Raw genomic sequence first — 25,360 nt, 5'->3', positions numbered from 1 at the left:
CTAAGACCACAGGGCATCTTCCCGGCCAGGTATCAGTGGAACCCAGTAAGGCAGGTCTGGAAATTCTGCCTCCTGAGGGAAGATGGTAATTCCACATTCCTTCCAAGAGATCTGCTGCCCAGTTGCCCGGAGTGTTCTCCCTCCCAAGGCCAAGCTGCTTCCTGCCCCAACATGTGTCATATCCTTTCCTTAGATTCCCCACGTGGAAGGGAAGCAGAGTCTGCCCCCTCCCACTTCCTCTCCCCAGCCCTACCCCTGCTGCCCCCAGGGACCCTTTGCCCCGGAAGACTAAAAGATATGATCAAAGCTGAGCCTGTGAGCAGGAAGTTGAAGCAGGATGAATGGCACAGACCCCCACCTCTGAGACAGAACACAGGCCAGAGCTACCCTGAGAGACCACTGTCTGCTGCGGGCGGGGGAGAAGACTGTACCCTGATCCTGCTCACCGCGGTGTGGCAGAATGAGGTCACAGCAGTCAATGAGGTCACAGCAGTCACGTCAGGAGAGGGACTTGCCAATCAGAATGCCTCTGCCCACCCACCTCCTCTCCCCCAGGCAAGACCAAGACCAGCAGAGACATCTCCGTGAAGACATAGGAGGTGTTGGGCCACTCGAGCTGGAACAGACGCTCCATCCCAGGGCTCCATGGGCAGAGAGAGCTTGAGAAACTCTGTTTCCTAGGGTCAGATGTCTGCCCTCATCGCTCTAGGGCATAGGGGTGGGGGGATGTCCTCATTTTTGCTGGAGTTCCCAGAGTGCCCATCCCACAGCTATCTCATTTTGACTTCATCCTACACCAAGCCAGGGTATTAGCAGCTTAGGCAGTTGCCTATATTGTTTTATAAATTTGTGTTTATTTATTTATTTTTGGTTGCACTGGGTCTTCATTGCTGCGCAAGGGCTTTTTCTAGTTGTGGCGAGCGGCGGCTGCTCTCAGCCGAGGTGCGTGGGGCTTCTCATTGCAGTGGCTTCTCTTGTTGGGGAGCACTGGCTGTAGGGCAAGTGAGGTTCAGTAGTTTCAGCAGGCAGGCTTCAGTAGCTGTGGTACGCGGGCTTAGCCGCCCTGAGGCAGGCGGAATCCTCCTGGACTAGGGATCAAACCCATGTCCCCTACATTGCCAGGTGGCTTCCCATCCACTGTGCTGTGCTGAGTCACTCTGTTGTGTCCAACTCTGTGACCCCATGGACTGTAGCCAAGCTCCTCTGTCCATGGGCTTTTCCAGGCAAGAATACTGGAGTGGGTTGCCATTTTCTTCTCCTGACTCAGGAATCGAACCCAGGTCTCCTGCATTGCAGGCAGATTCTTTACCATCTGAGCCACCAGGGAAGCCCAAGAGTACTGGAGTGAGTCGCCTATCCCTTCTCCAGGGGATCTTTCCGACCCAGGAATTGAACTGGGGTCTCCTGCATTGCAGGTGGATTCTTTACCAGCTGAGCTACCAGGGAAGCCCTCCCATCCCCTGCACCACCAGGGAAGTCTCTATTGTTAAAAGCAACAATAATCCCAAAGTGGGTGGACCTCAGGAGGATTAGGGAGCTTTGTAAAGACAGAGAGATTGTAGACACGTTGTATCAAAATCCCTGGGCCTGTTATTGTTTGTAAAGCTCCCCCAGGGGATTCCACTGACCAATCAGATGAAGTTTGGGAAAGTTCAGAAGTAAAATTACCCATGCTTTTCATGGAGACCTGCAAGTCTCTAGAGTCACTTCCTGGAGTCTCTTAGAGTTCCCATTAGGTACACTGGGGCTGCTTTCCACATCCTAAAGTGGGAGAGTATATCAGCTAACTAGTCCTCTTCCTCAACAGTATATATTGAGCATGTATGATCCTCTTCACCTGGGAACATGGCAATGAATGAAACACAAAATTCCCTACCTTCATGAAGGTTACCTTCATAGGGGAGAGAGAAAGAGGCAAAAGTAAGGTTAAACAAAGAAAATATACAAGGTGTTAGATAGAGACACATGCAATGAGGAAATGAAGAAGAGTTAGGACATGGGGACTGAGAGGGTGTGGGGAGGGTGAGGGTCTCTATGCAAAGGGTTGGAGGTTGAAATAGCGTGGCCAGTGGAAGTCTCTGTGAGAAGGCGGTATTTAAGTGAAGGGTTTTGAGCCAAGGAACCACATAATTTGACTGATATTTCACATTATCGGTCTGGCTGTTGGGAATAGACTGGAAAAAGGCAAGAGAAAAACAGACCAGAGCAATCCAAGTGGGAGCTGATGGAGATGGACAATTTCTGTGGCTGCAAACTTGGTGGCTTAAAACTACACACATTTATTTTCTTTCATTTCTGGAAGCCAGAAGTCTGAAATGGGTTTCACTGGGCCAGAGCTAAGTCGTAGTCAAGAGCCGAAGTCCCTCCTCAGGCCCTCAGGGAGAATCTGTTTCCTTTCCTTTTCCAACTTCTTGAGCTGCACTTGTTGCACGCCATGGCCCCTTCTTTCATCTTCAAGGCCAAGAGTGTAGCATCTTCTCTGCTCCATCTTCATATCACCTTCTCTCTCTTGAGTTAAATCTCCCTCTCCTTCTTCTTGTAAGGACCCTCGTTATTACATAAGGGCCCACCTAGATCATCCAGGACAATTTCAAGACCCTTAGTTTAATCACATCTTGTAACATTCAGAGATTCCAGAGATTAGGACCTGGGTGTTTGGGGGGCCCATTATTTAACCCACCAGAAGAGGCTTGAAGGTAGAAGTGATGGAAATGATGAGGAATGAGCAGGTTCTTGGATTTCTTTTGAAGACCAAGTCAACTGAGTTGCTTTATGGACTAAATGTGGGATGTGAGAGAAAGAGAGGAATCAAGGAGAATACCAAGATTTTGGCCTGAGCAGTTGTAGAAAGAGTTTCCATTTACTGAAATGAGAAAGGAATAGCATTTTGGTGTGTGTGTGGGATGGCAGTGGAGGGGACTGACTGATGTCAGAGTGTTCAGGGGCTTGTGGAATATTACTCTTGAGACACCTCATCCAAGTGGGCCTGTTGAAGAGCCACTGGATATATGAGTCTGAAGTTCAGGAGAGAAGTCTATGCTGGAGATATCAATTTGAGAGCCTTCTGTATGTCTTTAAAACTTTGAAATGGAATGAAATCATTAAAAGTACAAGCGTAGATAGAAAAGAGGTCCAAGGACTGAGCCTGGGGGACTCCAGTCATTCGAGATCAAGGAGATAAGAAGGAACAGCACAGGGACTTCCCTGGTGGTGCAGCAGTTAAGACTCCACATATCCAGTGCACAGGGTGCGGGTCTGATTAGGGAAATAAGATCCCACATGATGAGCAGCTGGAAGAAAAAAAAAAAAAAGAAGGAACAGTACAGGGAGAAACTCCAAAAGACCAACCAGTGAGGTAGGAGGACACAGGAGAGGGTGGATCCTGGAGGCCACATGAAGACAGGGGTAGGGATGAGGGTGGGGGTGGGCAGGGCAGCCAAGCCTCTGGAGGGAGATGGGCACCCATGGGATGAGGGCAACCTCGCCAGCTGTAGCACCCGGCACCTCCTATCACCCCAAAACACACACCCACATACACCTTCCAGCATGAAAATCAAGCCTGTGACCTCCAGTCTGGCCAAAGGAGCAGAAAAGGTCTGCAGTCTGGTCTAGACATCTGCAGAGATGCTCCTGGGATGTGGTAAAGCTGTGTGTCTTGTCTGGTAGACCTGTCTCCTCCGCCACATCTGTTCCCAGGGGGTACATCTGTCACCTGTTTCTGGAAAAGGAAACCATCGCAATCAGCGAGGCCTCCATCTGCCTGCCACCACTGAGCAGCCTGTGTGGTTACTGATTAGGTGCTCAGGTCATCAATTTCTGAGTAGAAAGCAGCAGCTGCACTAACGTCACCCAGAGGGCCGTCCCCATGAGGCCTGACTGCCATTCTGAGCCGTTGTTTTCATGCTTTAAACTAGAAGGCTTACCTTTTTTAGGTTTTTAAATTTTTATTTATTTATCTTAGGCTGTGGTGAGTCTTCATTGTTGTGTGTGGGCTCTTCTCAGTTGCGACAAGCTGGGGTCCACTCTCTAGTCGCGGTATGTGGGTTTCTCATTGTGGTGGCTTCTCCCATTGCAGAACACGGGCTCTAGGGCATGCAGGCTTCAGCAGTTGTAGCACTTGGCTTAGCTGCTCCTCGGCACGTGGGATCTTCCCACACCAGGGATCGAACCGGTGTCCCCTGCATTGGCAGGTGGATCCTTAACCACCATCCCTGGACCACCAGGGAAATTCCTGGAATGCTCACTTTAAATAGACCACTATTTCATACATCACACATGAAACATCCATCAGATTCTCAGAATCAAACTGAATTCAGATCCTATGTTATACAATTGGCACCAAATATCTCAAGACACCTGCATAGCAAGGCAGTTGAGGAATCTCCATGTATACCAGCCGGATGGATTCTCTTCTCCAACTTTTCCCTCCCATCCCCTTCTCTTTCCATCCCTTCTCTTTTCTCTTTCTCTACGGTAATAATTCCCCTGGAGTTTTTTTTTTTTTCCCCTGGAGTTTTAATACAGTACTTAGATCACTGCTGGTTCTTAAACTTGGTTACATATTAAAATTAAAATCTAGGGAGTAAAAAAAAAATACTAATCCTTGGGCCCCATTCCCAGAGATTCTGATTTAATTGATCTTGGGTATGAGCTGGGCTTTGAGGATTTTTTTAAGCTCCTCACGTGATTCTGATGTTCAGCCAAATTTATGAGCCAGTGTCTTCGATTACCTTCTAAGTAGTGGTGCAATATTCTAAACGTTATGGCAGGAGGCACTGGATCCACCTCCACTCCCTGCCCTGCCCCTCCCTAACATTCCTGGTTCATAGGACAAAGACTTGGGGCTAGTTTACCTCATCTGAATACCACCAATAGAGGCAGCATGTTGTGTAATGTTCTGTATCTTCCAAACGGCATGATCCAATGGGGGTTCAGACATGGTACATCCACAAATTCCCTCCTGGGGCGCCTTCAGTCAATCTTTAATTGCAGCTCTAGCTCCAGCTATAAGCAAAGGGAGAAGTAGGGTGAAGGTGGCTGCAAATAGCCAAGGGCACACTCGTGCACACCGTGCGGGCACGCACAAGCACAACCAGTGAATCAGGCTTGGAAGGGGAATTCTGCTGATACGGAAATCCTCTAAAAACCTCAGCAACAAAATTCTGTACAGCAATTATCCTTCAATTAAAAAATTAATAAATTTTTTAAAAAAGAAACCCTCTATAGGGAAGAAGTAGCCATAATGCTCTATAATGTCTGTTTTTGTGGCACTTGGCTGAAGAATTACAAGGAAAAACCTGGTTTCTTTGCCCCAAAGCAGGTCTTGCCCAATAAGCTGCATGCTTAGAAGAAGCCTGCCTCTCCCCACTTCTCCCTCCATCTGGGATCCTTAATTGGCAAGATCTAGACAGTAATATGCCCAGACTAGATCCAAGTCTATTAAATGCTACAATTTGCAGGCTCTTTGAAAATAAGAATTGGCACAACTTTCCAGAAAGCAGCTTGGTAATATGTCTCAAGAGCTTGAAATATGTCCAGTTCATATCCCTTCATCCAATTATTCTACTTCCTATCCTAAGGAAATAATCAAGAGATGTGGTAAAAGACTTATGTATACAGATCTTCAACAAATGCTTATTATAACTGCAAAAATCAGAAGTGACTCTATATTTTCTATAATACAAATTTGTCTTAGTATGTCATGGTATATGACGGTATAGTCAGGCAATGAAACACACAGACTGGAGAAAACACACTTTAAAATATTTTTAACTATATGAGAGAATGCTCACAATACAATGCTAAATGAAAAATATATATAGGTATTTAATAAAATGATTAATTTTGCAGTTCAGTCCAGTTGTGGACATACACCCATAGAGAAGAGAACCCTAGATAGAAATACTAAGATGTTAATTTAACAATGATTAACTGGATTGTGTGGTTGTGATTTTTTTTTTTCTTTTTCTCACTTTCCCAAGTTTCTATTGTATCTATAATTGTGGGGGGGGTTAATTTTTAAATGAAAAGGTGTCATTTCTCATGAGGGCAGCAGGCTTCTATCAGAGGCTGATTTCAGAAGTGACCCCACAGTAATCCTCCCCTGTCACTGCTTGTGTACACACTGGGGCTTTCCAAGCCCTTCCCCACTTGTCACCACCCTGAGTCCCACAGCAGTTTTGACATAGGTGAGCTCAGAGAGCCTTCCAGCCCCTCTCAGTAAACCAACCAGGGGCTTGGGTCTGGTTGCTGAGCAACAGGATCTGTGTCACCCAGGAGGATATTACCAGGTAAGGACCATGTTTTATGCTGCCCTTCAACACTATGAGCTCAACGGGAGCCTCAGGAATTGAAGAGATCTTGCCCAGACATGCAGGAGTGCATTATTAATTCAGTCTCTAGGTATTTATTAAGTGTGCCAGGTGAAGTTCCCACTCATTCCACGAGCACAGTTTCAGGTTGTTACTTGAAGGAGCTGACTGGTGGGGCTGAGAAGGCAGGTTTGGGACTAAAGCTTAGGGTTCCAACAGGAGGTAGCTCCACCTTGCTAGTTGCTTGGTAGGGGTTTGGAGTCAAAGTCTCACCAAAGGCTACTTCCTCTCTTTCTCTCCCCTCCTTCGGTTTCTTCAGATGGAGGTGATCGTTGGGGACTTTGGGATCGTGGTGGTCCCCCGGGACGCAGCCGACACAGACCGAATCATGAACCACTCTTCAATACTCCGCAAATACAAAGTGAGTCCTCCAGCTCCCTGCTGGTGTAGTAATGTGATATGGCCCTTCTCTGAGAAGCCTGGGGGCTGGAGGCATGAGGACACAAAAGGAGTTTAGTGTGAGGGACTGGCAACCTACTCTCTCTGCTCTGTCCACAGAATAACATCATGGTGGTGAAGGATGACATCAACCATCCCATGTCTGTGGTCAGCTCAACCAAGAGCAGGTACGTTTGACAAAAGACCAGAGAGACCTTGGTCAAACTGGCTTTCAGGTTCCCATACAGCTCTCCTCAGTCCAGGCTGACTGTTAGGTTGGCCGACACTGGCTACCCCAATATGTAGCCTTCTTTTTAGACCTCATTTATTTGTTGCTAGTCCTTGATTTTTAAAAGGGGGACAGGCTGTTAGTTTTAGGTGACTTGAGGGGGGAAGAAGTTATTTTTAGTTTGGACTCTAGTTTGAGGGAAGGAAGGTGTCCTGGAGAAGGGAATGGCAACCCACTCTGGTACTCTTGCCTCGAGAGTTCCATGGACAGAGGAGCCTGATGGGCTATAGCCCATGGGGTCGCAGGGTTGGACGTGACTGAGCGACTAACACTTCCACTTCCACTCTGAGGTACCCACAGATTTAGTAAGGGTTTAGGTTAACTGCCATAACAAAAAACCCTAAATAGTTAGAATTTTAAATGAGAAATGTTATTCAGTGTCAAAAGAGATTGAATCTCTGTTCTCTTCAGCATGAAGCCTCCCTCTCTGAGTCCACGGCTGCTGCAATGACTTCTCTCCTCAGCCAGTGGGGAAGGGCAAAGAGCTTTGTCCTTTAGAAGACGACCCAAAGTTTCACCCGTCACTTCCCGTTCATCCCACTGGCTAAGCATCAGTCACGTGGCCATGCCTAGCCTCCAGACAGGCTGGGAGTAGACTTTGAGGCTTGGCAGCCATATGTCCAGCTAAAACTTGGGAGGGTCTATTACTCAGGATAAGAAAGAGAGACTGGATACTAGGGACCAGTTAACAGTTTCCACCATAAACTTCAAGTGGAAATATCCAATGGAAGGATAAGACATGTGGAATACAGAGGTCTAGAACTATAATAAAACTGAAAGCCATGAGCACCTAAGTGTAAATTAAAGTTTAAGGGTATGGCTGAGTTCACAGGGAGAGTCAGTAAGAGCAAAGAAGGCTATGGGAATATTTAAAACATATTAACATTTATTTAAAGGAAGGCTGAGGGGTCAATTAGAAGTTTGGGATTAATATATACACACTACTATATATTAATATGTACACACTACTATATATGAAATAGATAACCAATAAAGGCCTACTGTATAGCACAGGGAACTCTACTCAATATTTTGTAAGAGTCTACAAAGGAAAAGAACCTGAAAAAGAATTATAGCTATAAATGTATGACTGAATCACTTACTGTACACCTGAAGCTAACACAACATTGTGAATCAACTATACTCCAATTTAAAAAGTAATAAAAAAATAAATAGAAGAAGACTAAGGAGCAGTCAGAAACCACCAGCATTGGTGGCCCTGGAACAAAAGCAGCAGAGGGTACAGAGGGAGAGAACACTGTCATTTGTCATCTGTGTCATATGTTTCAAAGAAATCAAGTGAGCCCAAGGTTTTAAAAGGTCCACTGGACTTCTTCCCTGGAAGGTGATTATGCACGCCCTTGAAACGGTAGCATCAACTATGAGGTGAGAGCAGAAGTGGCAGTGGCCAGCGAGGGAAGAGGGGAAGATTGTGGGTCCAACCATGGCTGTATAATAAAATTACTGTGAAAACTTAAATGGCAACACAAATTTCAGTGTTCCATTCATTCCCACTGAATCAGAATTTCGGGGGGTTGGGTCTCTGGGGAGCTGCTTTCTGGGTGATTCTCGTGAAATTGGGATTGGCATTTGGAAACCACGGATGTAAACCACTTTTTCAAGAAGCCTCCCATAAACTGTGTGGGGAGGCACTTGGGGACCTAGTTTGCTGGAAGGTCAGGACACTGTGTGCATTGCAAAGGCCCTGAGCCAGCCTTCGGGGAGATCTCACAGCGCAAGGCACAGATGCATTTTAGAATCAAGGTGTCCAGAGGAGTGTGTGAATTCTTACAAATGGCTCCTTGGGGCCTGACATTCCCAAGACCACCATGTGCATAGAGAATGGGAAGCAGCCAGGCCAAGACTGGAGCAAAACTGTGCTGAAACTGAAGTGCATGAAGAGAGTCCTGTACGTGGTAGTGCTTCCCTTCACCAGGGCTCGTGAGAAGAGCCTCGTGAAGGAGGGCCGCTTCTTCTCCCTCAGAGCTTCCTTAGGAAGGAAAAGAAGGAATCAATCATGATATTCCTTTCCCTGAGACCTTGGTGTAGAGAAACACAAAGAAATGACATAAGAATAGCTAACACCTTGACATGCCTACTGTGTGCTTGGGCTTTTCTAAGTGCTACCTGTATGACATTTAATCATTCTGATAGCTGAGCTCAGCCCCAGGCCCCAGTATTACCCCTGTTTTACAGAGAAGGAAATGGAAGAATGGATGGGTTTAAACAACTTGCCAGAGGTTCTTCAGTTAGGAAGTGGCACAGTCAGGATGGAGGAGGAATTAGAGGGGAAAGGGGTTTTTTCCTGATAGGAACGCCATGCACTTAGCCTAAGCAAAGACTGGTAATGGGTGTTAGGTAAACCCTTTCCTCAAAAGTGAATGGGCTGGCCAGTCCTCTGGCCTTGCTTTCAGGAAAGCATGCCTACTGATTAGCGTCTCTTCTCAACCAGGCTGGCTCTGCAGCACGGGGATGGCCACGTCGTGGATTACCTGTCCCAGCCGGTCATCGACTACATTCTCAAGAGCCAGCTGTACATCAACGCCTCGGGCTAGCGGCCACGGGGCGCTGTGCTCCACTCTCCCTGGTCCTCCGCCAACACACCGGCCCCCCGCCGCCTCTGTCCATCCCGTTTCTCTCCCGACTCCGTTTTTCCGTCTCCTCATCTTGACTGTTTTCCCCACCTGCTGACTCAACCCCCCACAGTGTGGGGGAACCTGCAGAGAACACCACAGCGTACCCCTCCTCCGCAGCCATCTTTGGACAAACTCTCCTTTCGTCTCCGGGTTGGGGGTGGGTGACGGGGTCGGGGTGGGGGAAGTGCGGTCCTTGGAGATGTGCGGGTGCCCGTCTCCCAGCATGCTCTGGGGAGGCGGCTCTGGCCCTCGCCTTCCCAGCATGCCCTTTACCACAAAGGGCTATCTTTTTCCTTTCTTTCTTATCTTTCGTTTCGTTGTTTCGTTTGTTGGTTGTTGTTGTTGTTCACTCCTCATAGAACTTGGATCAAATCCGTGTCCGCGGTTCTTTATGTCTGTCGCCTTGTTGCGTTTCTGCGGCATTCCTTCCCTTTTGACAGGATACCGCAGCCAGGCCTCAGCTCTCAGAAAGTTGCGTGAGGGCTACGCCCGCTGAACCAGGCCGAGACAACCCCCACCCACCTACCCGCTTTCTCCCCGCCTCCGCCCTGCACACACAGCAGTCTGGGGTCAAGACTGAGACTTTCATGTTCTGAAACCTGGGACGCAAGTCTGGGAGTAGTAGGGTTGCTCAGAAGGATTTGAGTCCATTTCCTTAGTTTCCGAAGACCTCTCTTTTTTGATGCTCTGGGCTTAACGATCACTTAGAGCCGGTTCCTTCTCACTTCTTGGTGGCATCCGTTCAGTTACTTATTTGAGCTGTGACTGATGGCAGAGCGTGGGTTGTTCCCTGCCAGCTCCGATGTTACCAAGGGACCTTCAGATCACCATCACAGCCCTTGGAGGCCAGACTTAGTCGCATTCCTACATCTGAAAAGAATCACGTATGCAAGGCCGAGTCCTAAAAATGCAGCCAATTCTGAAATAAAACATGCTAAGAGTTCACTCAAGCTAGAGATCTTTGCTAATTGGAATTATTTATTGCCTGTTTGGCTGGGAAATGTCTCTGTCGTAACGTAAATCCAGGATGACCTAGGAGAAAGTGATTCCCATTTCCCCGTGGGAACTAGTGATTCTCACCCACTCTAGTTTGGTAACAGAGATGGTGTCTGAGGTCAGTTCCTTCTTGAGAAGCAGAGCCTCAGCCTTTTTTGTGGGTTTAGGGTTACGACTCATGCTGAACCCAGAAGCCACAATCGTAGCCTGAGGAAGCCTGCCTGGCAGGACCACGATTCTCAGAACAGACATCTGGAGGGATTGTCAAGAGCCACTAAACTCATCTACCCTTTTTGTCCACAGTTTCCCACCTGCCTCTGGCGCTCTGGAAACAGTTTTGACAGACTCTGTTCTAGCTGTTCAGGTCCTGCCTGGAGAACCGAAAGGAAATTACTCTCTTCTGCTCTGTGTCTCTCATCCAGTCTCTTGGCTCTTGGGTGTTTGATTCTTTGAGAAATGGTCCCCAAACTGTAGGATAATTTTGTCGATATCTAGTACCAGCCCTGGCCCGGGAGGTATTGGGTGGGATCTGATGCCAGAAACATCTGTAGCATCCTTCAGCAGCCTCCAGGAAAATAAATTCAACAGAAAATAGCATGGTTGCAGGGGGAGGGCTTATCCTCTTGAATTATGGAAATAATCTCCAAAGGACAAAAGTAAGATACTGTTCTTGGCTCTCAGTGTTCAGTTAAGAATCATGGAATCTGAGAAGATCTTTAGAGATTAATTGAGCCAAGGTTTCTTTTAAAAGATGAGGAAGCAGACATCCACTGGATTAAATGATTCGTCCAAGGTCACACAGCAAGCATAAAGCCTGACAAAAGGCTAATGTTTCCCTGACCATTAGGTCATCACACCACATAATCTCTGCTCCTTTGGTTCCCCATGATACTGACCAGATAAGATGCAGCTTTCAGTCTTTACCTGGCATCTCTCTCTTAACTTAAGTCTGTCCCAGGTGCTCCCTGTATACAGCCTTGTGTATGCTAGTCCTGGGGGGAGGATGTGATGGTGAGGAAGGCTGTAGCTAGGTTTCCCTTAGAAAGGAAATGCTGGAAATGGCAATGGCTTAGAGGAAATCTGAATCCAAGAAAGGATTGCTTTGTGGAAGGCAAAGACCGAGAAAGTGCTCAAGATTGCACTAGTGCTAGGGAGAGAAAGACAGAAGTACCTTTGTCTAGGCAAGGCATTCAGAAGCCAGGAAATGATACAAAGGAAATGAGGGAGCTGGATTCCCCGGGGAAGCACGCATCATCAGGGATATGAAGTTTATGGATAGAGTTCATTCTGAAGATCCACGTGGACAGAGCCGAGAAAGACCAGCTGTCTTTTGTTCCTTTGGTCCACTTTTTCTTTACTGGGCTCTGTGGTCAAGCCCCATTTCATTCATGACCCTTGAGAAGAAACAGGGCTGACTCTCGCGGCATTCAGTGTTGGGGTGGAAAGCACGTTTATAGGGAGAGTGAGATGAGCTAAAGAAAATAACAGGGATAGAAGTAGATTTCTAGGAATGAAATGAGGCAGAGTCTGTCTTGGTGAATCGATCGCAAGGATCATGATAAAATAGCTTTCCTTTAATACAAGGAAAAGTGACTCCCCTTTTGGATGGAAGTCCATTTCCTGCCCTGCCCCCTTCTTCACTTGCTACAGGGAGGTCAGATCCCCTCTTTCAATCCAGGGCAGGACACGTGACTGTGACCCAGCCAAGGCCAATACCAGAGAGATGACTCAGAGTTGGAATGGTGGCCCCAGGTGCCCACAGGATGACCTCCAGGTCCTGACTTCCAGCCTGAGGTCCTGCTCCTTCCTACAATGGCTGACCCAAAGGTTCAGAGATCGTGAGAAAGGCATGGGCTAGAATGACTGTCTCAAGAGGGGGTCTGGAGCCTCATTTCCTGCCTACCAATAAAAATGTCTCTCCCGCTTGCATGAAAGTGGCTGATATGTAAGAAGAGGCACGAGGGAAACCCTTCGTGTCAATGACTCTCTCCTCAAGGAATGGCCCTCTGGGGGGGTGGTGTCTGTGCTGCTAGCGGGTACCTCATTCACCTCTCTCCCTCTCCCCCCACCTTTGGGGCCTTCTTGCTTTCATTTTCCTTGAATGTACATGGGAACAGGGGAGGAAAGTCTCTTCCTGAAGTGCCTGAAACCCAGAACTGGAGCTTCTAGAGAAGCTGTTCTTCCTGTCCCGGCTTGGCCAACCTTTCTCCCACATTCCCTAGTCTCCTGCTTCAGCTTCTCAGAAAGAACAAAAGAACATGGTCTTCTAATTAAATTGAAAGTGAGACTCCATAATCAAACTACAGCAAGAGGCAGAGAATTCAGGGAGAAATGACTTATATTTTACTAGCCCAAATCTACTCCCCCAAACAGACAGACAGATACACACAGATACACTCTCCCTTACTCTCTCTCTCTCAGATTAAGAGAGAGAAGCATGTTATTATATTTTATTCCTCAAAAGAGTAATTCAAAAATAAGTCAGTATGTGAAAAGCTCAGGATCTTTTCCAGTGTGAAGGCGGGCAGGTGAGAGGGGAAGGATGGGTCCAGGGATGGATTTTGTAGCTCATCCAATTCGGACACCTTAGGAATAGCATCATGGTAAAGACGATGAATGTGTTCAGTCCATTATGTTCAGTCCACCTTCCTATAGCTGCCCAGTAAATGCGATTTTTCATGTGGTTTCTTTGTTGAGTATGTTTGGAATGTTCTATTAGCCTGTAACAGTCAGTTAGGAATGAGTTACTCTTTTTCCCTCCTCCTTCAGTTTAGGCCTGGGGCCCAAACCTCAGCTTGATCCTAGCAGTCTCAAGGATTGGCATGGGAAGGGGGAAGCTTTTTTGAATCACTTTTTTGGTCACTGAATCTGCCATTTTAAGAATAAGATTTGCTTTATGGAAATCAACACATTAATAAATACTACATTGAAGTTGCAACACCATCTCACAGTGCAATATTTTGAGTAAAATTTTGTTGCTAGAATAGTCACAGACAAAAGTTTTATCAGCAAAATGGTTCAACTACATTAATAAATAAGATGATGCTACTAGAGCCTTGTGTCTTGGTCTAGAATCTTCTCTGTGAGTCGCAGAATTAATCACTTTTTCTTCACAGTCTTACTTGACGGGAGCCAACAGTTGTTAATGCTCTTAGAGCAGGAGATTTTCTGCTTGGTTTAGCTAATGTCGCATGTGTAATATGAAAGTGTACACAACCACACCCATAAGCAGGGAAGAATAATTAGCAAATTTGTTCAATTGTGCCTAAGTTTTCTCAGTTTTGTTTTTTTTTTAAATGAAATCTTCGGTTCTACCTAACCTGCACAGTCTGGTATTGGTTAGCTCTGGATCCTTGAAGAAGTTAGTTCTTTGTGAATTAAAAATGTATTTGTGAAAATTAAAAACTTAAAAAACTTACTTCTTGACATAAAGGATATCAAGTAAGACAGAAATTGTTAAACTCATAATTGGTTTTGTTTGGCAAAGTAAACAAGCTGAAAATGAATAAGTTAATTGTTCAACCCCGCCGTGACTACTCGATCTTTTTTAATTTTTAATTGTGACAAACGTTATGTATGGGTTTAGGTCTGAATGGTGATTCAGAAGGTAAAATAACAATTCTCCACTCTGCCAGCTCACTTAAGGTTTAGCTACTGGTTTGTCAGATTAGTTGTGTGTGTGTGTGTGTGTGTGTTTATCATTTTGGTTCTTGGTATCTTTTTTTGTTTAAGGCTGAGATTAGTCAGCTATGTGGGTTTGGTGGCATATCATTGTGGTACTTGATATGACTTATAAATTGATGGTTTGTATTTATATTTGCTACTTTAGTCACAAAGCGAAATACTTTTTTCCCTCTGTCCTGAGAGTATGTAATGATGAGCTCTTGTTTAATATTGGGTATAAACATTGGTTTATTTTGCTTACTTACACTAACTTACAAAATATATACTGTATCTATAAGTTAACAGACATGTACATAACACAGTTTTTCCCTTATGACCCGTAAGTAAACTTCAGATCTTGGAATTTCCTAGAAAGTTCCATGTAGCCCATAGTATAAAGAAAACAGAGGAAAAAGAGTCTAATCTCTGCTTTCCAGGTGGGAAAACTGAGCCACAGCAAGAATTTACAACATTCCCATGACCATGTGAAACATTAAAAAAAAAACAATGATAAACACATTCCCAGTCCTTGAGACTTGTTCCAAACATTGGACATTACCAAGTATCCATCTTACATTTTGTCCAAGCATACTGAAAAGAAGTCCACATCCTGGGATAAGATCAGAAGTACATTGACTAAGAAGTTACAGTCCACATGCATTTCATTTCTACCCACTTCTCCAGACAGAAATCCCCATGAGTCAAAATAGATGAAAATATGTGTGATAGCTTACCAAGGGCACAATTAGTTAGATAACTCTCAGAAGCACAAGCAAATTTCCACTACAAATCACAATACTGATAAGAAAGAGGAAGGAAAGTGCCCTTAACTTGGCAGGGTCAGGTCAAGACTGGTAACAGTCTAAGTCCTGGGGAGGCTATTTCTAAGTCACATACTCCTTCTCTCATCTTAGGGACAATCGACCACAACCTCAGAAATGAGGGAATTATTTCTGTCCAAAGAGAGTCACATGAGTCACTTTTCCATTTCCCATCTCTACATAGGGATCATCTCCCATGTGTCAGGGAAGACAGTCTTATGACTCTCTTAACAGTCAATCCCACGAAGGAATCCTTTTATGATTGCAGGCACCCTCAGATCCCCCACCAAGTACCCTGGAATATGTATACTTGACAGAAACAGATAGCCAATCACTAAGATGCATTCTCCCCTTTCATAGTAGAGAACTGTCAGAGAATCAACTTCCTTCCTACCAAGGGACTCTATTTCCCAGACACCTTACAAGTTAGAGGTGGGCATAATAATACTGGGTTCTGGACCATGAAATGTGATAGAAAGTGATGTTCAGCCTTCACCAGGCCTGCCTCACAAAAACTTCCATGTATCTCCTTCTTCAATGTCTTTTTTCCTCTCCACCCATTGGAAGGGAGATGCTGCCTAAGGCAACCTTAGAAGTCATGTTATAAATGGCAGGGCCTCTGAAATGAATATGTGGAGGGCTGCTCTGCCAACTGTCCATCCAGTATGTGATGAGAACGAGAAAAAAAATCAATCATGAGTGAATTTTGCATATTTTTAGGTCTGTGTGATATTGTAGTTAATTGAATCAAATTTGTAAGATATGTGATTGAGTATGCCAAGACAGGATTAAAAATGCACTTTCAGAGAAGGCAAAGCATAGTGATTAGATCTGTCAGAATTTGGGGGGTCAGTGTAGGCAGAAGCAGAATTCTGTCCTCAGTCACTTGGGTAGATGGCCAATTCAGGATCTCCATTTATTAAATTTTAGTTTATTAAAAAGCATGACAATGTACCACAAATGATTGATTTTTGCCTTTATTTTTTTATAGTTGATGAAAAAAAAAGCCAAAACGTTAATTATCACCCTCACCCTGCTCAGGTTGTTCCAGAAATAAATCCTTCTTTATGCTTAGGAGACAAAACCAGTTAAATTTCATAACATGCTTGCCTGGTTGGAACGGGCAAACAAGATACTCAGAAAAAAGAATTAAAGATGCTAATTCTGGGGGCTCACATCTCTCTCTGAAGCATTTTTTGTTTCCACTGCTTTGGTACCTACACCTTAAGCTTATAGTTTAACAAATTAGAAACTGACCACAGGCATCTACGAATTGTTCTTTATTTAAAAAAAAAAAAAAAAAAACAGGTCCATGAAAAGCCAAGGAAATACAGAGGTGAGGCAGTACCAAAGTCTACTGAGTCAAGGCTAGAAGGGCCTCTGATTTTTCCAGAAATTCCCACTGGTGTTATGACTCAACAATCTGTTGCAATCAGTTGTAGAAAGGGGCAGAGCAACAGCTGAAATGCAAGAAAGGGTGCACAATCCAGAGTCATTTCAGCTATTTACCAAAATTCAAGTGCCCCATGGGAATGTCTTGCAACATATGTTCCGTTGAAAAATGAGGTTGCAAACCAAGGGGTTATTGCAATGACTTGTGAGGAACAGGGTTGGTAAGTTTAATTTTTTTTTTAAGGTTTGTCTTCCTTACTATTCAGTCAACTCCACGAGGACAGAGACTATATCACCAATGTACCCCAGCCCCTGGCACACAATTGGTACTCAATAAATATATGTTGTAAGGATGGATGGATGGATGGATGGAAGAATGGAAGGATGGATGCTACCCAGTTCAAGTATGAGTAGGAACATTGTCTGTTATCAAAAGAGAGAGTGAGAACAAAACCCACAGGGGCATATAATTTTTAGTGTTTGAAAATGGCATTGAATTAGGACTAACATCTCTTCTTAGATAATTGCACCTCTTTGCGAGCCCAAGCTACATTTTTCTATCACTTTGAAACTCGAAAGTAAGTACGTTCCCAATGTTTGCTCCACTGCTAAGAAATGCTTTAATAAAAACATTGTCTCTAAGGTGCCTGGCATCATCAAGGGAAAGGTGGTCACTTCCAGGCCCAGAAGAACTCAAAGGTAGCAGGATACCAATGCTCCAAACATGCCAGGCTTACGGTTCGTCACTTCCTCCAGTTTGAAAGTGGAGTACATGTCATGGATTGGGCAGTAAGTGGGAGGAACTCTGATCAACAAGAACACATTGAACAGTATGAGGCAACAGTATTTTACTGACCACAGCATGACTTCAATTCAATCTCTGTTCTGACATTAGGAAGAATTTTATGTGTGGGCAAAGTCAAAAAAAATTTCCTTTGGTCACATTTACTCAAAGAATAAGCCGCCTACGACATGGCAACACTTATTCATACTCCAGGAGTTGGTTTATGACTATCTGCCAGTGCAGTTTGTCCTTCCATCCGGTCTACCCTTTGGGTGTCCAGGCCCTTGATGAGTCTCATACTCAATGCTATTTGCCTCGTTGCCCCACATCAGGAAGCAAAGAGCATCACACTGGTACAATACACTGATCTTGGCCAAGGTCTCGGGGTGGGGCCAGGTTCAGTTGAGCTGAGAATGCCCATCAACACTTCAAATGGCCCCATCCCACCCCACCCGCATGAGATGGCTTCTGAGCCTGAGGTCTCCATCCTAAGAACCCCCGTTGGGAAATCTCAAAGGCAGCTTCAGTGTTGCTCAAGAGCCTGGGTATTGTAGCAGCCCGGGGGCAGGTTGTCCCGAATGTTCTCCAGGTTCTTCACATCAGCCAGAATGCCATCTATGCTTGTCTCCAGTGAGTGGAGGTGGCCCCTCTGCCAACGCACTCTCTCCTCCAGCTCTGACATCAGCGGCCGCAGCTGGCTGTTGATCTGGGTCTTGGCTCGAAAAAGCTTCTGCTCCAGTAAGATCAGCCCCTCTTCATCTACACTGCCAGGCTGGTCTATTTTTAGAGGACAAGAATGGAGTTAACAGAGGAAAAAGTTGTGATTGAATCCCCTTGAACACATGCAGGCCCTTCTGTAACTTTAACTTCTGTTTTTACCTGCTCAGAGTCAATAGTATGCCATTCTTTTAAAAAGGCTTACTTTAAATTAGAAATAATCTAGAAAAAATTTTGAGAGCACAAGCCTTGTTACTAGGTTTTGAAAAGCCCAGTTTAAGCGTCTGGGCTCTTTAGTTAAGCAAGATGAAGCTTGGGCTTCGGTTTTCACAATAGAGTCAACAGCTTCTGCTCTGAAAAGATGAAGGCTGAAGGTCACAGGGACTGAACACTGTCCAAGGTGTCTGCCCAACACAGCTCATCCCTTTAGATCAGAATCAACTCCAAATTCTGCTCTCTGAATCACCCTTAGGAAATTTCTTGCTGTTTTCTATTAGAAGACCTTTAGAAACTGGCTGGGTTTCAGGGCTTAGGGAGGCCAAGGTAGGCTTTGCTATTTAAGGGATGCATTCCAGCTGTATGAAATGATGGAAGACTTCATTCTGGCCTGGAACAGTGGAGATCTGGCTAGACATTAGTTTATTCCAATATGAAATGTGGTCACATTTGTTCAGGTATGCTTTACTCATAAATGATCGGACACGTCAGCATGAAGGGCACCTGACCCTTCATGTGCAAGCAAGACCCGTTTGGTCTGAATAGGTTTGAGTGGACAATTCAAGGTCAGATCTATTTGACTGCAGAAGTTTTATCCCAGCTAAAGAGATTAAACTGTAATTTTTCCAGGACTCAAGAGACCAGACAGAGTAGAAACAGCACAATAACCCAAATGTTGATCCAGTAGATCAGTCCTTCCCCTGGGGACAGAGGAGGAGTCTAGAATTTAGGGCTCTAAGACATGCAGGAGAAGTGAAGCAGGCTTGCAGGCAAAACATCCATGGGGAGGCAGCATGAGCTTCTTGCAAACGGCAGGAGCATCAGACACGGAGACCTCAGGTGGAATCCTATCTCCCCTATTTACTATGTGATCTGTGGGGCAGTATTAAACTCCTTGAGCTTCTATGAAATAAAATAATAAAACCCGCCTCATTAGTTGTTGCTTAGTTGCTAAGTCATGTCCGACTCTTGTGCAACCCCAGGGACTACGCAGCTCCTCCATCCATGGGGTTTCCCAGGCAAGAATACTGGAGTGAGTTGCCATTTCCTTCTCCAGGTGATCTTCCCTCATCTCCTGCTTGGCAGGCAGATTCTTTACCACTGAGCCACCACATAAGCCCTAAAACCCACCTCACAGAACCTTTACAAATTTTACACAACTATTCACCACAAAAAAATCTGGCTCAGTGCCTGGCACACAGAAAGTGCTTGACAGTTCTCAGCCAGCCTCCCTGCCCATGCTCTCATTTCCTCTAAAGGCCCTGTTAGTTTCATTGCCTTTTTCAGAACACTAAACAAAGCTCCTAAACTCTCAGCTGGGGATTTTTTTTTTTTTTTTACCTTAAGAGGGTATTTTACTCTTTGGGACTCATTGGATCACAAAGCGGACCCATCAGGAAAACAGTGCAGATGATACTTGTCTCTCAGGGTGATGATGACACTCCACAGAAAAGTTTGAAAGTGGCTCTCCCAAGTATGGCTGGAATCCCTGACTGAAGCCCTAGTTCCATATCTGCTGCGGTCCAAGCTTGATAAAACAGGCCACAGAAGGTTTGATATCAGTTCTACCCAAATCCTGGATTTTAATTTATCTGAACTTTCTTTGGGGAGGGATGCGGTGAGGTAACTGGAGCTGCTGCCATGGGGTGCCATCAAATCTATTTTAGCCTAAAATTTCTATAGTGTCTCATGGACCTCCCTCTTTGACATTTCATCTGGATCATCTACCAGGCAGCTCAAGTTCCCACAACCAGTCACAGCACAGTGTAACTGTGGTTTGTGTGTGTGTATGTGCACCTGTGTGCTCAGTAGCATTCAACTTTTTGCGCCCCTATGCACTGTGTATCCCACGAGGCTCCTCTGTCCATGGGATTCTCCAGCCAAGAATACTGGAGTGGGTTGCCAAGCCCTCCTCCAGAGGATCCTCCTGACGCAGGGATCGAACCCATATCTTATGTCTCCTGCATCGGCAGGTGGGTTCTTTACCACTAGCGCCACCTGGGAAGCCCCAACTGTAGTCTGGGGAGGGACAAACAGCAGAATCAGCAAGTAATTCTTTTTTCTTAGTATTTATGTATTTATTTGACTGTGCCAGGTCTTAGTTGCTGCACACAGGATCTAGTTCCCTGCCCAGGGATCGAACCTGGGCCCCCTGCATTGGGAGTGGAGCCTTAGTCGCTGGATCACCAGGGAAGTCTCTCAGCAAGTGATTCTTGATCTCACAGGCTGGGAGAGTCTTTCCCCTCACCACTCCTACAGTCTTAGAGCTCTCTCACCTCTCAATTACTACAACTGTCTCCAAAATGATCTTATCCTGCCTCTTGTCTAAGCCTCCTGCAAACTCTCCTCCACCCAGCTGCTCCAGTGATCTTTCCGAAATATACAGCACGGACGCCATTCCTCTGCTTGACACTGTCCACTAGATTCTCGGGATCAAGGTCAGAATCCGTAGTGGGGCTGTCAAGCTATCCAGTATTCTCTTTCACTGTGAAGTCCGAATCCTACCTCCACAATTTACTGTGTGATCGGCAGAACATTATTAACCTCTCTGAGCCTCAACATACCTTCCCCAAGTACACCCAGTTCTTTGACCTACAGACTTTCATCTCCAAGGGCAATAGGCAGATGCCCAGTGACCCACCTTAGAGATGGTAAAATAGACCACAGCAAATGAAAAGCAACCTGCCTAAGGTATCTGAGCCTGGAAACAAAGCAAATTTCCTGACACCCTTAAGGGAAGTTGAGATTCCCACACATGGGGACTAAGTCTAGTTAATCTTCTGGGGAGAAGCCCTGGAACACAGGTTGGAAGGTTGTGGATACTCCACATACCTATTAGATGTAGGATGCCATCCAATGTATTGAGTGTGTCTTGGATCGTAACTCCAGCATTCTTGGCTCTGCTGTCAACTCTCTGGGCTTCTGTAATTACCTGAGGAAAAAATAAGCACAAGCCCATCTGAAAAGGGTGTTCCCACAGTGGCCAGGTTACAGGACTCTGCCGTGGAAAACCATGGGAACTCACCATCTGCACTGTGTCCATATCCACGTCAAACTCCCGCTCCTTCCTTGCCAGCTCTCCTTCCACTTTCCTCATCTCACTCTTGAGAGTGGCCAGTCCCTTCTCCATGGCCAAGGCTCCATCTGCTGTCACGTTGGCCTCCACGTTCAGACTCCCAATCTCCTGGGGGAACAAAAGGAGCCAGGGACGGAAGGAGAGAGGGGTGAGGCACAGAAACATCCCAAAGACGACCACAGAAAAAATACAGCTGTGGCCGGGCTCTGATGGAGTAAGTGAGATGAACAACGAGACAGTCAGACTTGGGGACACCCCCTTCCCCAAGCTCTGCCTCAAACAAATGAATTTGGGGGTATGTCTCCAGAGACTCTAATGGTCAGCTGTGAGACCCTGCTTCCCTCCTGGGTCAAGCTCAACAAACGGTGAGTGAATCAGGAACCAGTTGGGAAAACCCAGAGGGTGAGAAACTCAACTCCTTCTTTGTCGTGTTTCTTTACTGCCATCATCTTTTGAATGGCTTTGTTCCCCCAAGACACTTGAGTTTGGGGTGCAGAGAATGAATGGGCTACAGCTTTGAGTTTTGTTTTTACTAGGATGAGTGAATCTTAATATCTTTATCAACAAGCTACTATTAGGCATCAAGTCACAGGTGTCTCTGTGCTAGAAGCCATATAAAAAGACGCATAGAAAATTGGTCTCTACCCTAAAGGGACCTAAGATTTGAGATTATTTTTGGAAGTAATCCAAGAGTGAGGCCACACAGTCTAGACACCAAAAGTCCCCTCTGGGCTTTCTAGAGTTGCTTATGATTTCTAAAGTGAAAGTGAAGTGAAGTCGCTCAGTTGTGCACGACTCTGCGACCCCATGGATAGTAGCCTGCACCAAGCTCCTCTGTCCATGGGATTTTCAAGGCAAGAGTACTGGAGTGGGTTGCCATTTCCTTCTCCAGGGAATCTTCCCAATCCAGGGATTGAACCCAGGTCTCTCACATTGTAGACAGACGCTTTACCGTCTGAGCCACCAGGGAAGTCCATGATTTCTAAAAGTCACACTTAAATCAGAACTAGGAAGCTCTCTTCCAGTTGAGAAGCACTCTTTCTACTGTAGCACTTAACATTTGTGCTGTAAGTGCAACTAGTCTGTCTTTCCCATGACACTGAGTGCTCCTTAAAGAGAAGGACTGAGTTTTCCCCATCTCCATATCCCCAGCACAGTGCTGGCACAGAATGGAAACAAAGTGAAAAATGAGTAAGTGGAGCTTAGACCCAGAACTCCAGAATTTCACAATCTCGAATCAAAACACTGGGATAGTTGCTGCAAGTTGAATTGTGTCCCCCCAAAGAAGATGTGTTGAAATTCTAACCCCTAATACCTCAGAGTGTGACCTAACTCAGAAATAGGGTTGTTGCAGATGTAGTTTATTAAGATAAGGTCATGCTGGAGGAGAGTGGGCCCCGAATCCAACCAGCGTCCTTATAAGAAGAGCTGGAGAGATCCAGGAAGAAGAGCCCCAGGTGATGACAGAGGCAGGGACTGGAGAGAAGTGACTGCCAACCAAGGAACACAAAGGATTGGCAGCCACCACCAGAAGCTAGGAAGAGGCACGGGAGCTTTCTAGCCAGAGTCTCGGAGGGAGCATCGTTCTGCTGACACCTTGATTTCAGACTTCTAGCCTCCAGAGCTCTGAGAGAAAAAGTTCCTGTTGCTTTAAGCCACCCAATCTGTGCTGCTTTTTGATAGCAGGTCCAGGAAACTAACAGAATATCTAAATAAAAAGCAATCTTGCATGGTTCTGCTCATGGTGTTCTCTAAAAAAGGAGCTGAAAATGGCGGAGGTGGGGCTCCAGCCCTCAGTCAATGACAGGCTCGTGAACCACCCAACCAAAAGGCCAGCCAAGTGGATCTGGGAACACCATGGACCATAACAGGACGCTGAGTCTTACAGGTCAGAATGAGCCCAACGCTCTCGCTCATTCAACATGACCGGTATGTTTGAAGCTGCTCCTGCTGACCTGAGATTTCTCTTTACCTGTTCTATCTTGCCCGCGATCTTCAGGGCCTCCCCGGCTGCAGTCTTTGCCCTCTGGGCGTCGGTAGCAGCACCCCCCAGGGCTGTTTCTGCTCGCCTGGTCTTGTCGCTGGCATCTGCAACCTTCTGGCTGATGTAAGAGAGTCTCTTCATGGCCTCTTCAGCCTCTGCTTTTCTGTCTTCAACCTGCAGATCAAACTCTGAAATGAAGATAAGAAAACATTGCCATGAAGATGAAAATTAACTTACAACTGAAGATGAAAGGGGCTGATGCCTTTAAGAAAAATCAGAGTGTTAATAGCACCCAAGGGATGAGAGAGTGGAAAGTTGTGGTCATGACTCTTTCTTGTCCAAGAGAAAGTATTGAACTGACAATCAACAATCAGCCTGTCCTGGGTCCCCATCTTTGCAAAAGTGAACCTCCAAATGAATCAGAAACAAGTAGACTCTTTGAAGCCCAAAGTTTCAACCCAGAGCCTTAAACCCTAAGCTGCCAATGGCAGCAGTTAGCAGTTGAATAGAAGGGGTAGAGAGGTACTTCTGTGAAGAAGAAAATCCCAAGACTTGAAAACGTCTTTATTGTTGTTCTTTAGTGAAGAAGCCTGAAACTTTAACCAAATCTCTGCAGGGCTTCCCAGGTGGCGCTAGTGGTAAAAAAACGCACCTGCCAGCGCAGGAGACAGAAAAGAGTCGGCTTCGATCCCTGGGTCGGAAAGATCCCCTGGAGGAGGGAACCGCAACCCACTCTAGCATTCTTGCCTGGAGAACCCCATGGACAGAGGAGACTGACCAGCTACAGTCCACAGGATCACAAAGAGTCGGAAACAACTGAAGCGACTTAGCATGCATGCACTGCAAGGCACAAACCCAAATTTCCTGGAATCTAGATGCTATGACAAAGCTTGTTCGATATCATTTATCACAAGGCAGCCTCACTGACTCTATATTGGAACCAACCAGGCCAAAGAAAGAAGGGGAGAGAAAAGAAAACTATCTATATGGCAGTGAGATAGCAAATCTCTGCAGGACCTTTGAAGCAGTTTAGTTGAAATTTCTTCTTTTAGAGATGAGAAAATCAGAGTCTGGAAAGGTTATGTGACTTGCCTACAGTCACACAGCCAGCTCAGCCTAATCACACGATTGAGCACAGATCAGAACTCAAGCCTTTTGACAGTTAGTACAATATGGGCTTCCCTCGTGGCTCAGATGGTAAAGAATCTGCCTGCAATGTGGGAGATGTGGGTTGGATCCCTGGGTTGGGAAAATCCTCTGGAGAAGGGAATAGCTACCCACTCCAGTATTCTTGCCTGGACAATCCCATGGATAGAAGAACCTAGCGGGCTACAGTCCACTGGGTCACAGAGAGTTGGACGCAACTGCGTGATTAACACTTGCAGTTTTCATAATGTTTCTACTGTATTAAATATTTTTAAATGTTTTTCTTTACAAAGATATTTATTGAGTGTCTATTAATACTTCAACATGCCTGCCACTTACAGAGATTTATGAAGATTCAAAATAAACCAAAGTCACGTTTATACCTTTAAAATACTCAAGTGATCTGAACCCCGAAATACTCACCTCTGAGGTTCTTTAAGATATTCTCAACTTCATAAAAAGTGGCATTGCCCATGCTTAGTGCTTCTTGGGCTCTGCTTTTAGCAAGGTTGGCACGGGAAAGCAGCTGATCTGATTTCTATAAATGGGCAGGCGGAACAAGATTAGAGTAAATATAACACACACCCAGGCAGAGCCCTCCTGCCAGCATAGCCGCTCTGACACACTGCTCTTCACAACAGAGAACTTGATTCCTGGAGTCTAGGGGGTGCTGCAGCAACCCTCCACAACCTGAGACCACACAGACTTTATAACCCGATGACCCAGTAGGATTCCACATTGAGGACAGACTCGAGCTCTACTCAGGGACAAGAACAGTTTTACAAATCCTAATTTTAAACCCTGGATACTTCCTGAAGTATGGACATACACTTCATAGACATATGTCATATATACCTAGGAAGTATAGACATGTGTCTTCATAGACACCTA

The 25,360-nt window shown here is 45.6% G+C and overlaps 2 protein-coding genes and 1 long non-coding RNA gene across 12 annotated transcripts in view; 1 reads left to right on the top strand and 2 right to left on the bottom strand.

Moving 5' to 3' along the window:
- Window positions 1–14,192, top strand: part of NMNAT2 (nicotinamide nucleotide adenylyltransferase 2) — a 217,688-nt gene extending 203,496 nt beyond the window's left edge. For 6 of the 7 annotated variants that reach the window (XM_061383453.1, XM_061383446.1, XM_061383449.1 and 3 more), the window contains 3 exons: window positions 6,631–6,732; window positions 6,870–6,937; window positions 9,491–14,192. In XM_061383453.1, the coding sequence (XP_061239437.1) occupies window positions 6,631–6,732; window positions 6,870–6,937; window positions 9,491–9,593 (273 nt within the window). In that variant the 3' untranslated portion in view covers window positions 9,594–14,192. Of the gene's footprint in view, window positions 1–6,630; window positions 6,733–6,869; window positions 6,938–7,449; window positions 9,469–9,490 lie in introns of those variants that run through there. The other variant, XM_061383452.1, reaches the window with a different exon arrangement.
- Window positions 5,993–9,811, bottom strand: LOC133228084 (uncharacterized). The gene is made up of 2 exons (XR_009730052.1): window positions 9,723–9,811; window positions 5,993–6,797 (listed from the first exon to the last, which is right to left on the bottom strand). It is a non-coding gene; the product is annotated as an uncharacterized LOC133228084 (long non-coding RNA).
- Window positions 14,193–16,115: 1,923 nt separating the features above from the next.
- The window catches only part of LAMC2 (laminin subunit gamma 2), a 77,470-nt gene continuing 68,225 nt past the window's right edge, over window positions 16,116–25,360 (bottom strand). For all 4 annotated transcript variants that reach the window (XM_061383438.1, XM_061383437.1, XM_061383435.1 and 1 more), the window contains 5 exons: window positions 24,893–25,007; window positions 23,312–23,511; window positions 21,289–21,447; window positions 21,096–21,195; window positions 16,116–18,107 (listed from right to left, as the gene is read on the bottom strand). In XM_061383438.1, the coding sequence (XP_061239422.1) occupies window positions 17,854–18,107; window positions 21,096–21,195; window positions 21,289–21,447; window positions 23,312–23,511; window positions 24,893–25,007 (828 nt within the window). In that variant the 3' untranslated portion in view covers window positions 16,116–17,853. The remainder of the gene's footprint in view (window positions 18,108–21,095; window positions 21,196–21,288; window positions 21,448–23,311; window positions 23,512–24,892; window positions 25,008–25,360) is intronic.

Source organism: Bos javanicus, chromosome 16, assembly GCF_032452875.1.
Source record: "Bos javanicus breed banteng chromosome 16, ARS-OSU_banteng_1.0, whole genome shotgun sequence".
Classification (NCBI taxonomy): domain Eukaryota; kingdom Metazoa; phylum Chordata; class Mammalia; order Artiodactyla; family Bovidae; genus Bos; species Bos javanicus.
Note: the sequence above shows the minus strand (reverse complement) of the source record. Positions and strands in the feature narration are given on the sequence as shown.